The following is a 15,106-nucleotide window of genomic DNA, read 5'->3' as shown; positions in this document are numbered from 1 at the left end:
ACCATATGATCCAGCAATTCCGCTTCTGAATATTTATCTAAAGAAAATGAAAACCTTAATTCAAAAAGATATATACACTCCTATATTCATTGCAGTGTTATTTATAATAGCCAAGACATGGAAACAACCTGTGTCTGTTGATGGATATGGTTAAAGAAAATGTGTTTTGTATAAATATACACCACACACACACAGCACATGCCCACAGGAATATTATTTGGCCATAAAGAAATGAAATCTTGTCATTTTCAACAACATGGATGGACCTTGAGGATATTGTGATAAGTGAAATAAGTTAGATGGAAAAAGACAAATACCATATGATCTCACTTATATGTGGAATTGTAAAAAAAAAAAAAAAAAAAAAAAAGAAAGAGAGAGAAAGAAAAGCTCATTGATAAAGAGAATAGATAGGTGGTTGCCAGAGGTAGGGGGTAGGGTGTGGGTGAAATAGGTGAAGGAGGTCCAGAGGTACAGACTTCTAGTTATAAAATAAATGATGGGGATGTAATGTACAGCATCGTGACTATATCATCAGGGAAATGCAAATCAAAACTGCAAAAAGATTATAGTTCCTTATACTAATTATAGGTAATTACAGCATTATAGTTAATAATTATTACATATTTGCAAGTTGCTAAGAAAATAGATCTTAAAACTTATAATCACAGAAAAATATGTTGTAACTATGATGATGAATGTTACCTAGCCTTTTCGTGGTGATCATTTACAATATATAGACATTGAATCATGTTATACACCTGAAACTAATATAATGTTCATGTGAAGTATGCCTCAATAAAAAAAGAATTAAATCACTAAGTCCATACACTCAAAGGAGGAACATAAAATAATATGTGGACAATTATTTTAAAACAAACACATAGTCTAGTTATCTACTGTTGAACTTTAGGAATAGGGAGAGTCTAATATTGGCTACTGCCATTGTTGTATTGACTGGCCTAATAAGAAAAGTGGGACCCAGGGGGTTAAAAGTATGTATCATATCAATTATATCTCCGTAAAGCCAGAGAAAAAAAGAGAAGGGGCACTTGGGTGGCTCAGTCAGTTGGGCATCCGACTTCAGCTCAGGTCATGATCTCACAGTTCATGGGTCTGAGCCCCATGTCAGGCTCTGTGCTGACATCTTGGAGCCTGGAGCCTCCTTCAGATTCTGTGTCTCCCTCTCTCTCTGCCCTCCCCCCCGCCACTTGCACGCTGTCTCTCAAAAATAAATAAACATTAAAAAGAAAGAAAGAAAAATGTGCATATTATTCACAAAACAAATCTTTCTTCAGTCTTTTTCTTTTGCCCATTATCTCTGGGTAACAAAGATCAGTTCACCAGTATAAAGGACTGAGTAGATGCGCCATCTTAAGTATTGAGAATGACAAATGTCAGATGTGTGTGTATTTGATTGTGTTTGTGTTAGAAGCAATTGAAACACCTTTTGAGGGCTAACGTAGTATGTTGCTAAATGTTTGTAAAATGGAATTATTCTGAAAAAAATTTTTACAGGGCTCTTTAAATAATATCTCATGTAGAAACCCAATGTGTAAAACACATAAAAATGGCATTACCGTTTACAGCCTGGGCCTAAATCCCAGTGGTTTAGCATCCTTTTCAGCCTAATACTGTTGCCAGAGGTCCAAGGAACATAGCTGGAAAACTACACCATGTAATCAGATTCATTTCAAGCCTAGTTCACAAACATCTATTAATACATAAGATCACGGAGCTCAGGAAGATAGCCATAATAGCAAAATAGCACTTTACCAGGTAGTTGACTGATTTCTGGTGCTACCTTTTGTACAATGGTAAGTGAGGACCCATGGTAGTTGGAGGAGTTGCTGATTGTCAGCCATAGATATCTGTAGAGTACTTTCATAAGTCTCTTGTCTTACCTAATTTTTTTTCCCCCTGCAACAGCATAATACAGCAGATATTTGCAGGATTCTTTGCAAATTCTGCAATTCCTGGATCCTCACATCCTTTTTCCTGGTAAGTAGCGAATTGCCTTCTGTCTTACTTTGCTGGAGCAGCAGCATTTTAGGTATATGTACCATTGTGAGAAAGAGAAAGAGCTGAATAGGTGAGTATATAGATTTGATTGGCAGACTGTTAGATTGCCTTTATTTGCTGAGCCCAAACTTAATCAGAACTTATTTTTTTATTGTTCAGTCTCCTGAGGACCATCCTGGTCCCCCAGGATGTCTGGGCACTGGAGGTGTCGGGTTTGGTTCATATTCTGGTTTGAGAGTTGTGTTGAGAGGGGAATGAGATGGTCCCTGCCAAGCTGGTATCTGACTTGCAAGTTTCTTCTGTAGGTTGTACGGAAAGATTTTATTCCTTAAGAATTGCTGAAATTCTTAAAGTAAGAAGGTATCTCAGGAGAAATAAAAGGCTGTATTTCAGTATCAGAGTGTCACTTAAGTATGATAGAAGTTAAGATGGAATTTTTTCTTGTCTAGGCAATCACATACCACTTCCGACTCCGCCTCGGAAGCCTCCTTTGCTCAGAGGGTCCTCGGTCCTTCCACTCAGTTACCCTATTTTCCAGCCTCTAGTTTCTTTTAACACGTTCCAGCCAAAGAGCTTGGACATCTGTCATCCAGGGTAGTGCACCAGCAGCTCCAAAAAGAGGGGCTGCCGAGTCCCTTTTGTAATTGCTCTAGGTTGTGATTCAGAGACCACTGTGGCCGCTTCTCTCCTTGAAAGCTCCTCATTGTCCAGGACCGTGGGCAGCCTCTTCGAATGAGGGAAGTCTGCTACAGATTTTGGCCAGTCACAGAGGGAAAACTCTCCTTAAAAAGCAGCTCCATCTATATTTACTCTACATGGGCGTAGAGAAGACAAACTTTTCTTAGCCAATAGGCAATGAGTCACTCTTTTCGCTCTGGTGTGTCATGTGGTATTTTAGGTAGCTTCACATTTTATGTTCTATTCGATTAAGTAAAAATTCCTTACTTAAAGAGAGTAAGAGACGACTTCTGGATAATCTCTTTGACCTTAAAAATACCGAGAAGTTCTTTGCCATTTGATTTTAGAGAACTAGTGACTTTCCAGCTCTGAGAGAGAACGGGATCTCCCAGTTTTTTCTGTGGTGTGAGGCAGAGCCTGGTCACTCCGTCTAATGCTGTCTGTCTCATCTCATGTATAGGAGCGGGATGCTGCACTCCAACCCTGGGGACTATGCCTGGGGTCAGACAGGGCTTGATGCCATTGTAACCCAGGTGAGGAGCTGCCTTTTGAGGGTGTCTGTTCAGTGTGTCTCATGGTTCCACAGGCTTCCTGCTTTCCTTCTGCTACTTTCTGAATGGCAGTCACTCTGCTTTCCCTAATATTTTGAGCTTGTGGGTTTCCATTTTACTGAAGGGATGAATGGTTTACGGGTTTAGTTTAGCATCCATGTACCTTCGAGGTCCTAGGGACTTTCTAGAAGATGGTTTCACCTCTGTAGGAAGAAAAGACTTCTCCTGTAACAAACAGTATTTTGTATTTTTGGCCTCTTGTTCAGTCCTGTGAGGATCCTGTTAACAACTACTTCACAAAAAAGGAGGGTCTCCTCACATGTTTGAAGCAGGGATTTCTGCTAGATGGAGCAAAGTAGGGGAAGGAAGCAGAGAAAAAGGTATTCCCATGACATATATAATCGCTTCCACTTATTTATGTTTATTTTAGTTTAAATAGTTTTCATTTCCCTTGTGGATTGCTGAGAATAGAAAGCATGTCATTTATATCCAAATCTTCTCATAGGCAGTAATTTACCTATTTCTTGGCTTACTTGATGCTACTTTCCATACTCTTACCCTTTTATTTCTTCCAGCAGAATGAAGTTTTTAGACCAGTTAAGTATTACCTTTTGTTCAGTTTTAATTTTACTCCTGACATCACAACCCTTATGCTGCCTCTGAAATTGCTTTATGCCCAAAGGTGGGCCTTGCAATGATGGGTTTGTCTGTAGGGTTATACTGATGTCACTCTGAAATTGTAAAGCAATTACAAGTGTTCCGGCAGCAGGAAAGGGGAAACCCAAGCCTCTCAGAGCCTTGCAGAAGTAAGAGCAACTAACATTTCTAATATATGCACTGTTTGTTCTCAGCTGGAGCAGCTCCCTCCCCAGGGATGGTAGGATGTCTGCCACTTCTTCTTCTTTTTCTTTTTCCTTTTTTGTAGCTTTTAGGACAACTGGAAAACACAGGGCCTCCCCCGGCTGACAAAGAAAAGATCACATCTCTTCCAACAGTGACAGTAACTCAGGAACAAGTTGGTAGGTTCATTTCCATACTTCTTCTGTCAAATCTGATCTCCGTTCAAAATCGCAGCACCTTCCTGTACTAAGGATCTTCAGGTGAAGCTGTAGCACTCCTAACTAAAATTGCTACTTGGTGCCGTAAGTGGAAGATAGGGCCTACCTTTTCATTTAGGGTTAGTCTTTTTTTTTTTTTTTTTTAAGTGTATTTATTTGTGAGAGAGAGAGAGAGAGAGAGAGAGAACGCACGTGCACGAGTTGTGGAGGGGCAGAGAGAGGGAGAGAAAATCCCAAGCCTGACATGAGGTTTGATCCCATGAACTGTAAGATCATGACCTGAGATGAAATCAAGAGTCGGACGCTTAACTGACTGAGCCACCCAGGCACCCCAAGACGCTTAACTGACTGAGCCACCCAGGCACCCCAAGACTTGATTTTTTGAAGAACTTACCAGGGGAAGCAAAACTCAACTAAATGATTAGAAAACGGTACAGGAGCACCTGGGTGGCTCAGTCAGGTAAGCATCTGACTCTTGATTTCAGATTAGGTCATGATCTCACAGTGGTGAGATCAAGCCCCACATTGGGCTCGGGGCAGACAGCCGGAACCTGCTTGGGTCCTGTCTCCCTCCCTCTCTGTCTCTCTCCCTTTCTCTCTCTCTCTTTCAAAATGAATACACATAAAAAACAGTATCAAAAATAGTATTGAGTAGATGATACTGAGGAAGAGAAAAAAAATTGGAGGCTGAGAATTTGTTTCACATTTATTCTGTCAGATACAGTCAGGTACATTAGATACAGTTTTTTTTACTTTTAAGCACTGAAGGAATTTAGTGACAAGGAACATTATTTCGAACTGGTAGTTTCTTGCACTACAAATTCCTGTTTAGAGTCAGAAGATTTAAAAGACAGGATAGGCCATCTCAGAGAGGTCATTCTGTTAAAGGAAGAGTATGAACCAGTGTGAGAATGTCAGCATGGGCATAGTGTCTGGACCAGGGAAAAGGAGAGTGGCCTGATGAACCCTGAAATGCAGTCTGGTTTGGGAGCATGGGAGGTATGATTGGGTAGAAAGGCCTTGTTTGAGCGGACGTTGAAACTGGCAGAGTAGTTAGGGCTGGATGTTTTAGGTAGCAGGCAAGTATTATAGGTCCCCAAATGGAGGATTGAGGGAATTTAGGTGCTCTTTAGGGAAGATTCGGCTGGAGTTATTATCTCAAATAGATTGGAAGGCAAAGAAAGCAGAAACGGGGATTCAAGGGGCTGCTGCAACATCCAGGCGGGGTGCAGGTGACAGTGGCAATGCTAACAGATGGGGAAGGGTAGACTCAATATCACTTTGAAGAAAGGCTTTCATCACCGATTGCCTAATGGGAAGAGAGGGAAAAGGGTCAAAGATGACTGTCAGATTTTGCAGCTCAGGAACTACAAGAGGCGGTGCTGCCATCTATCAGGGTGGAGGATTGTAACCACCGCCCTCACCCCACCCCTGGTCTAGTGGGGTTTGGGGATGGAAGTGATGTGATGGTTTTCATTTTGAATTTGGTGATTTTGAGGTGCCAGCTGGGGGGGTGCTCTGAAGCTAGTATTAGGGGAAATGAGCTGCTTGCAAAGCATAGGATAAATTTGGAGGGTTGAAGGCTGGGGTCAAGGATACCTACTTCCTGGGAGGCTGTTCCGGTGGACCAGTCATAAGAAATAAAAGGTGGAATTGAGGTAAAGTTGTTAGATAAGAGTGGAGAGGAAAGAGTGACTCTTGGTAGTCTTATTATTCCGGGCCCTTGAGTGCTATGGGCATGTATGTAGCACATGCTGGCCATTGGAGAGGAGGAGCTGGTATCATTAGCCAGACTTGGGAGACCCCGAGTTTGCTGCCTGGTACTCCCAGGTTAGTGTGTAGCCATTTCCTCACAGAGGGCTTCTTGTCTCTGGACTTGGAGCCTGAGCTGTCCTTGGGCTTTGCAATTCTGCAGCACCACCTCCTGGTACAGCTTTTAGTTAACTTGTCCAGAGGGCTTTAGGACAACCACTCTGAAAGAGGACGCGAAATGTGGAAAATGGCAGGGTTAAAGTGGCTTGAGACACTGACTGGGAACTGCTGAGATTGCTCAGATATATCCCGTGGTTGTAGTGGACAGATTGCCTGTGTTTCCTTAGTAGAAACTGCCAGAAGGATATCACACGTCTGGGAAGATGCTTTCCCTGTTTTACTTAACAGATCATCCAAGCCCCGGTTTATTTTTTGCAAGCCTCGATGTTGAAAAGTAGGCCTTTCTGGACTAAGCCCGTTCGTCGATCCTCCTTTTCACAAAAGTCCCTTTCTACTCCCAGCTCCTCTCCCATGGTGAAGCACAGTTTGTGCTTCCTACCTCCACCTAGGGTACACTTTGTATCTTTTCTTATGCATTCCTCTGGACTAGTTTTTTCTTCCTTCTTTTTGCTCGCTTACTTTAGAAGGCATTTCCTCCTCCCAACAGATATGGGTTTAGAGTGTCCAGTGTGCAAAGAAGATTACACAGTTGAAGAGGAAGTCCGGCAGTTACCCTGCAACCACTTTTTCCACAGCAGTTGTATTGTGCCGTGGTTAGAACTGGTGAGTACAGCCGGCTCTCTCGTGTGTGATGGGCTGTCTCTGCCAGCCACATCTTCTGGGGCGGGGCAGGGCGGGAGGTGGTCCCAGGTTAACAGAGAGCCAAGGAGAGCAGATTTTAGTCCCTTCCTAACTCCTGCTGGTGCTGTCACTGTTTTTTAGATCACTCTTATGTTTGGAAACTTCTCTGACCAGAGGTTACCAAACCACAGCCTACAGGTCTCGGGCCTGCCACCTGTTTTTGTAAAGGAAGTTTCATTGGAACACAGCTACGCTCATTTGTTTACCAATTGTCTGCAGCTACCTTTGTGCTGCGTCAGCAGAGTTGAGTGGTTGTGACCCAGGCAGTATGGCCTGCCAAGTCTAAAATATTTATTACCAGTTCCTTCACAAAAAGTTTCCTAAGGGGCACCTGGGTGGCGCAGTCGGTTAAGCGTCCGACTTCAGCTCAGGTCACGATCTCGCGGTCCGTGAGTTCGAGCCCCGCGTCGGGCTCTGGGCTGATGGCTCAGAGCCTGGAGCCTGCTTCCGATTCTGTGTCTCCTTCTCTCTCTGCCCCTCCCCCTTCATGCTCTGTCTCTCTCTGTCTCAAAAATAAAAACGTTAAAAAAAAATTAAAAAAAAAAAAACCAAAAAGTTTCCTAACCCTTGCTCTAGACCATGTCAGGTCACCATATCTGGTTAGTTCTGTTTGGTGACGTGTGGTAGTTGTTGTTAAGCTCCTGGCCTGGAATTCTGTCATTTCTGTTTCAAGGTCCATTTGAACATGTGCTGGTGTTCCATCTTTGAGCCCAGTGTGTACTGTGCAAGAGTGCATGCCCTTTTTGTCTTTTGGCCTGCCAGCTCTCAGGGTTTCTTAAGTGTTTTAGCACCTCTGGCTTCTCAGGCCAGGCTGTTTACATGGACCGATTTCCTTCTGTTGCAGCATGACACGTGTCCTGTGTGTAGGAAGAGCTTAAATGGTGAGGACTCTACTCGGCAAACCCAGAACTCTGAGGCCTCTGCAAGCAACAGATATAGCAGTGACAGCCAGCTACACGACCGATGGACTTTCTGAAGCTGAAAAGCCCGCATCTGAGCCACAGCTGTGGTAGTCTTCTTATCACAGCTGTCAATTGTATCAAAACAGAAAAGTAGTAGGTGGATTTAGGAATCGCATAAGAAACCCCAACCCATAATATTAATGCAGTGAGTGTTTTTTCTTCTCTCAATTTAAAGTTAGTATCTACAGATGGAATTGTATCTACAACCAAATGCCTCTGATTCCTGAATTCATAGTGATACTTTTATAAGTGTGAAACTTGATTATGTGGGTTTCCCCTGCCAGAATAGAATCACTCTACCTTAAAGTCTAGCGAGGGTCCCACCATCTGTCATGTTACCTTGTAGTGGATGTTTCCACTTCCTGATCTAACCTCCAGCCTACCATTAGTGTATTTGATAGTAGATACAGTGGAACCACAGCCCTAAAGTCCTGCTGATAAAAAGTCTTCCTGTTTTAATTGTACAAAAACATCTGCTCTTGGCCACATTAGCCACCAAGCGAGGTCAGGTTAATTCAGGAATCTGAGACAAATGATTTTGTTTTTGTTTTGAATCCTCAGAAAATCAAAGAAAAATTGGTGGGGAGGAGAAAGTGGCTTATCGTTGTACTCTCTGGTTTTCTCATTTTAATTTTTAAAGACTACTTCACAAGGTGTAGTTTCTGCAGAAGCCAACATGACGCATCTTAGAAATCTTACGTTGGTGGGAATCTGATTCTGGTTCCTTTTGGAAATGAGTTGGGCAGGATACAGGCACAGAAGGACAGATATTTGAAATCTTTAGTTCTGGAGCTTTTTTAAATGACCCGCAACTCATTGTTTACTGCCTTTTGTCATGGGGACCTTAAAATAGTTTCCCTCAGAAGAGGAATTACTTCATTACTGCTTCTACAGCCAGTTCACTGTTTTTAGTAATTCATTGGTCTTCAGAAATTGAGATTTCACATTGTCTCATTTTAATTTTTTTAAGCCCTTTTTATCATCTCTGAAATCTTTCTGTTCTGCTTGGTTCTGGCTGTACTTGAAATCAAACTGATTATTGTGATCATGCCCAAAACAACTTGGCCTTGGAGAGGTGGGCCTTCGATTTTCAGCCTAACAATGTCTCATTGCACATGCACATGCTCTTTGAAGCATTTAAGTGTTTAAAGTGGAATAAATGAAGACGATCAAGAATGTTGTTGGAACTTCAAAGTCTCAAAAGGAAATGGTGGGGACATGTAACCACTGTTAGTGCATGTCACAGGGGCCCCTGTTTGGTCACATCAGCCCTTCACAATTTGGAATGAGCAGAACAAGACGGCCACTCTTTGATGAGTCTCTCCCGTGGCTACGACTCTTTCCTCAATATTTGTTGGCCATCATACACTGGTTTGGGGGTGAAGGAAGGGAGTTAGAGATATCTTTGATGGAGGGTAAACATGTAGGGGAAGGAAGAGAGAAAGTGGGAGAATGGCTTGCTAAATTAACAGCCTGCCTCTAAAATTGTCACCACAAAGGTATGATTTAGGTTGGGCCCAGAGGGAATAAAAGATGTTTTCTCCTGTGTCTCTCATGTCCTACCTTGGCAGAGATTGTTTCTTTGGAGACCGTGAACTATTTACTGTGCACATTGATGGGTAGCCTCAAACTGCACATCAGTTTTGAATGGGGGACAGGGTCAAGAAGCTGGGGGGGAGGGGAGGAGGTATATTCTGAATATTTAATGGCCACTACTTAGATGGAGAAAGGCCATGTGCTGACAGAGCACATGGTAGTTTTCAAGTAGAACAGCGTTTGCTGTGTCAGAAAAATTAGGATAATTGTGTCCCTGTTAAGAGTCTGGAGATGCCAGGACAGGCCGTTGTATTTTTACTTCAGCTAGAAAACTGGAGAACAAGAGCAGATCTGAGTCATTTCACAAAGGGTCAGAAACAAAGTGGTAGGTACGGAATTACCTTTTTAATACACAGAATAGCAAATAGTGTCAGTCTCAGCTGAAATTTTCTTCACTTGTTTTGCTCTGATAGAGGGCATGAGGCTTTTTTTTTTCTTCCTGTTTCCTGTACCCCTCCCACTTAATGAGTCTTTGTGTTTTATCCTAGGAGGTATCTTGGAGTGCCAGGTTAATTTAGGTTAAGGTGTGGACTAGGGTACCGTTCTCCAGAGAAACAGTCAGTAGGGCAATAAGGTGTGTGTGCGTGTGTGTGTGTGCACGCGCACGCACACGCTTAGAATTTTATTATAAGGAATTAGCTTGGGTGATTATGGAGACTAAGAAGTTTTCAAGATCTTGATCCAGCAGCCAGCTTATGGTGTAGTTCTAGTCCAATTCCCAAAGGCTTGAGTACTAGGAGAGCCAGTGGTTTAATTCCAGTACAGAAGCTGGTGGAAATTTTGAGAACTAAGGAAAGCCTTTTTAGTTTGAGTCCAAAGGCAGGAAAAGACCATAGTCCTCACTCAGGCAAGAGGCGCTCCCCCTTGCTAGCAGAAGCGTCAGACATTTTGTTCTAGTTGAGCCTTTGACTGTTTGGATGAGGCCCACTGGCACTGATGTTCTTTCTGAGAGCAGTCTGTCTGCTCTAATCAGTCTACCTATTCAGATGTTAACCTTACCAGAAAAAAACCCTCACAGACACACCCAGAATAATGTTTGACCAAATATTTAGGTACCCCTTGGCCCAGCCAGGTTGACACATAAAATTAACCATCGCAGGAGGAAAAATAGAAATGATGCACCCAGCAGAGTGATACTCATCCCACTTAAATTTTACCAAGTAAACAGTGTGTCTGTATCAGAAATGTCTGCTTTGCTTAGAGGCCTCAGTACCAGGGTTAAAAAGTGAAAGAAATGTAAACGGAATGAGAGCCAGTTTGCTGTGTACAGCATACATCTATTTTTCTTCCTTAACCTGAAATAACCTGGAAGAAATCTGAGATGCCTCCCATTCTAGGAAGAAACATTGTAGATTCATTAGTCTCACACCAGAACATGGCTACGGCTAAGAGTTTATTTCCAGGAATGCTTTGCTTTTAAATGTTTCAAACAGTTTAGATATAGTGCCCAAGGTGGACAACTACATAGCCTGGACTTTTCAGATGTTCGTTCTTTTCCGGTTGGAACGCTTTACAGACTCAGGAGTCTGGGGTCTTAATAGCCAAGGAGAGAGATTTAGCTCTCCCTGGTTGTTAAAGAGAAGAGGAAACAGGTGCAGTTTCAGATCTTGAGTCCTTCTACTTGAGGCCTTTACATTCATACTAAATGGCCTGTAGGTTCCATGCAGAGCTAAACAGATTGTTTTCTTATTCATAAATGTCTTTTCTTTATTTTCCCTTTGTCCACTATCATTTGAAATTAGAGGGGAAGAAAAGTATTTTGGAGAGACCACCTAGAGCTTGGTAAATTTAGAAGTTGGGAAGTAATACAGGACAACTCCTTACTGGCCGCCAAGTGATGATCGCTTCTCGGGTAGTTTTCCCCCCGAGGGGTTAGTCTAACTCTCGTTCGTATGGGTCAGTTCTGGCTGGACAGAACTGCTCAGTTAAGTGGGAAGGACAGAGTGGTGAACATTTAGCTGGAATCTCCAATGTCTTCAAAGTTTCTAAGCTAACAAATTGGGAGCAGGGAGGAGGAATAAACCTGGCTTCAAAAATTCTGTTTCCCTCCAAGCTCCTACTGTCAGTTCTCTGAAGAGTTGGGAAATGTGGAGGATCCAGATGGCAGCTTGCCTCTGTTGCTATAGCTCCTGGAGTCTTTCCTTACAATGTTCTGATTTATAATTAAAAGGAATTACTCTGGGTGGGGGATGTGGAGATGGCTATGAATGAAATAGCTTCCTTAGCTTATTAGAAATTTTAGTTGTCAACAGTTGCTGTCCAACAGTTAAGCAAGTGCTTGTTACATGTTTTCTTTGAGCAGTACTCTCTCTGATCCAATAATTAGCTCTCAAGTTCGAAGGACTTTTTCTGGGGAAGAATTTGTTTCTTTTTCGCAACAACTCTCACTTTGGTTAGGTAGCTAATAGGAGAAACAGATTCCCTGTGTGTGTGTGTGTTCATAGACACACACACACACACACACACACACACACACACACACACACACACACACACACACACACACACACACATATATATGCACATTCACACCAGAGGAACAAAGGGCTGTGGTGGCCATTGAGGTCAAGTTAGGAGGTACAGCAGAGGGCTGGGGCCTCACACTCCAGTTCTCTCACTGTACATACCTCAGACCCTTGCATTTCCATAGTTCTCTGCTGTGGGGCACTGTTTGGCTTGGGCAGACATCAAGTGTTGAGGGGAAAAATGGCTTTGAGGAAAGAGTATTCATCATTCTCTGCTTCTGTAGTATAATTAGTTAAACACAAATATAATTTTCTATTGATTTTTAGTTTTAGTTTTTTTAAATACATTATTGATACAAAATTGACTTCTCTTGACCTTCTGCATGCTTCAGTTTCTTTCTCCCTGGTGTCCACATGCTCTTTTCCTCAAGGAATACAAATTATAAATATGTCCGTCTTAACAAAAACTAATCAAGAGGGAATCATAGTTTGTGTCTGGTTTTTTTTTTTTTTTTTTAATTTTTTTTTTTAATGTTTATTTATTTTTGAGACAGAGACAGAGCATGAACAGGGGAGGGGCAGAGAGAGAGGGAGACACAGAATCTGAAATGGGCTCCAGGCTCTGAGCTGTCAGCACAGAGCCCGATGCGGGGCTCGAACTCACGGACTGTGAGATCATGACCTGACCCGAAGTCGGACGTTTAACCGACTGAGCCACCCAGGTGCCCCTGTGTCTGGTTTTAAACAACAACAAAACAGCCTTTGGGGCTTTTGGAAAGGAGGGGCTGTTCAGAGTTTTTTTTTATTATTATTATTTTAAATATGAAATTTATTGTGAAATTGGTTTCCATACAACACCCAGTGCTCATCCCAACAAGTGCCCTCCTTGTTCAGAGTTTTTAGAGCTGATCTAGAAAGGCCACTGACATCTGTGAAGGAAGACAGATGTTAGGAGAAGGAGCAGGGCTGGTAAATAGATAGTCAGATGAGAGGGAAAGCCCTCTTTGGCTTCTGAAGTAGGGACATGGGAAGATAAGAGTGCTTTTCACCAGAATAAACCAACAGGGATTTGGGAGTTTGGGGACTAGCAGAAGAGCATACTCTTTTTTTTTTTTTTTTTTTTTTTTTAATAATTCTACACTTGTTTTTTGATTTTACTTTTTAGAGAGAGTACGAGTGGGAGAGAGGGGCAGAGAAATAGAGAGAGAATCCTAACCCTCCACACTGAGTGTGGAGCCCGAAGCAAGGCTCGATCCCATGACCCTGGCATCATGACCTGAGCCAAAATCAAGAGTCAGACACTCAACCAACTGAGCCACCCAGGCACCCCAGGAAGCATACTCGTATGGAGAGTTTCCAGAATGAGTCTCACGTAAGTTCTGAGGCAGGAACTTGAGGGAATATATCACAAGTGGCTATCCTGTGGGGGGAAAGTGTAGCTTATAGTAATGTCAGCGTCTTAGCACTCAGCCTGGGAAGCACAGGGCTGCTCCAAGGGTTTAAAGGAGACTGTGTACAAGTGGAGATGTTTTCTAGGATCCACTTAGAGCCCTTGTCTTATCCAAAGGACATTATGAGGTTTTGATCTCTCATACCTGCCAGATACATGGAATTATAGTCATTCAGCTCTAAGATTGTATACATAAAAACTTTATAACGTTTTGCCAAATTGCACTTAGTTGGTATCCACGGAAGTAGAGTCTATATGTTTGTTGCCTTTCCTGTTTCAGCTGCGTATTTGTGACTCATGGGGTGTAGGATTGTGGTTCTTTACCTTTTCTAATAAGATGTACCAATTTTAGGGTCCAAAAATTATTAGACTCCTCATAACAAGATGATTGTTGTATTTTTAGGATTTTTTAATGAAAAAATACATAACAAAAGCTGCTGTGATTTCAGTAATGCTTTTATTTTTTTTAGTATTTTTCATTAAGTTTTTTTAAATTTAAGTAATCTGTACACGCCATGTTGGGGCTTGAACTCACAACCCCGAGATCAAAAGTCATATGCTGTTCTGACCAAGCCAGCCAGACGCCCCTCCGTAATGCTTTTAAATCAGTTTGTCTTTATTAGTAACACCATAATCTATATCCAGTTGAAATATAGTATATAAATATTTGTAAGCTAGTATTATTTATTCAGAGTGAAGGTAATGCTGAAGTCGATTCTTTGTAATAATTCCATGGCCTCACAGAGGTTCACATTCCATGCATGGGTTGTGAATCACTCCTATAGACTGAGGTTAAGATGTGTGTTCAGAAAACGACCTATTCATGGATGGAAATTTGTAGGCTTATTTGAAATCAGTGGTATCAATAATTTTTGAAGGCAAGATAGAAGTATTTCACATTTCCATTTTAACCAAATCTTTAGATAAGCAGAGTAAACAAAACAAATTCTTTAGAAATGAGACTTCTAACTTACTGTTGCTTTACTTATTCTGCTTAGTTCAAGTCAGAGCTAATAGTCTAATGTTCTTGAATGTCTTGACAAGCTTTTGCAGCAAGCATGTATCCTTTTACAGATATTTATGTGTGACCTATATTAGTATAGCAAAACGGGTGAAACTTTTTCCATAGCTTCTTTGTGAAATTTCCAGTGATTGTGTAATATTGACAGATTTCAGAAGATTCTTTGAATAGTAAAAAGCAAAAGATGTCATCCATGTGAGCTTAAAATTTAGAAACACAGAACATACATAAAACCGGTAGAGAAAGATTAAAGTGAACATAATATAATGGAGAAAGCTTTGGAGACTTTGGAGTCCATATTCAAATGGCTTTAGGTTTAAAATCCAGAATCTCATTTGAACCTCAGAGCGATCCTGTGGAAACGGAAGATAGCGTAGGCAAGATCCCATTTACAGATAAGTAAACAAATAGCATATCAAAATTTCATTGGCCCAAGGACCCAGAGCTGGTACATTGCAAAGCCAGAGTTTGAATCCAGATGTTTTGACTCCATGCCTACTCTTTTTACCTCCATAAGGCACAAAATCCAAAATCCTTACTTAGTTCGAGGGTCAAGCCATCACTAATAAGGGTCTAACCCATCTTTTTCAGCCTTTTCTCTCCCTCTTCCCACAAACCGTAGCTCCCACATTTGGCAGGTCCTGGCCAAGGATCACAGGTAAGGTGTCTGTTTGCTTTTGATGGCTTCCC

At 41.9% G+C, this 15,106-nt stretch overlaps 1 protein-coding gene across 3 annotated transcripts in view; it reads left to right on the top strand.

The window, feature by feature from the left end:
* Positions 1 to 13,140, top strand: part of RNF115 (ring finger protein 115) — an 88,925-nt gene extending 75,785 nt beyond the window's left edge. For 2 of the 3 annotated variants that reach the window (XM_042953710.1, XM_042953709.1), the window contains 5 exons: positions 1,930 to 2,001; positions 3,161 to 3,233; positions 4,177 to 4,270; positions 6,729 to 6,844; positions 7,767 to 9,060. In XM_042953710.1, coding sequence (XP_042809644.1) covers positions 1,930 to 2,001; positions 3,161 to 3,233; positions 4,177 to 4,270; positions 6,729 to 6,844; positions 7,767 to 7,898 — 487 coding nt within the window. In that variant the 3' untranslated portion in view covers positions 7,899 to 9,060. Of the gene's footprint in view, positions 1 to 1,929; positions 2,002 to 3,160; positions 3,234 to 4,176; positions 4,271 to 6,728; positions 6,845 to 7,766; positions 9,061 to 13,110 lie in introns of those variants that run through there. The other variant, XR_006206671.1, reaches the window with a different exon arrangement.
* Positions 13,141 to 15,106: the final 1,966 nt, after the last annotated feature.

Source organism: Panthera leo, chromosome C1, assembly GCF_018350215.1.
Source record: "Panthera leo isolate Ple1 chromosome C1, P.leo_Ple1_pat1.1, whole genome shotgun sequence".
Lineage (NCBI taxonomy): Eukaryota > Metazoa > Chordata > Mammalia > Carnivora > Felidae > Panthera > Panthera leo.
This window is presented reverse-complemented; position numbering and strand designations above follow the sequence as displayed.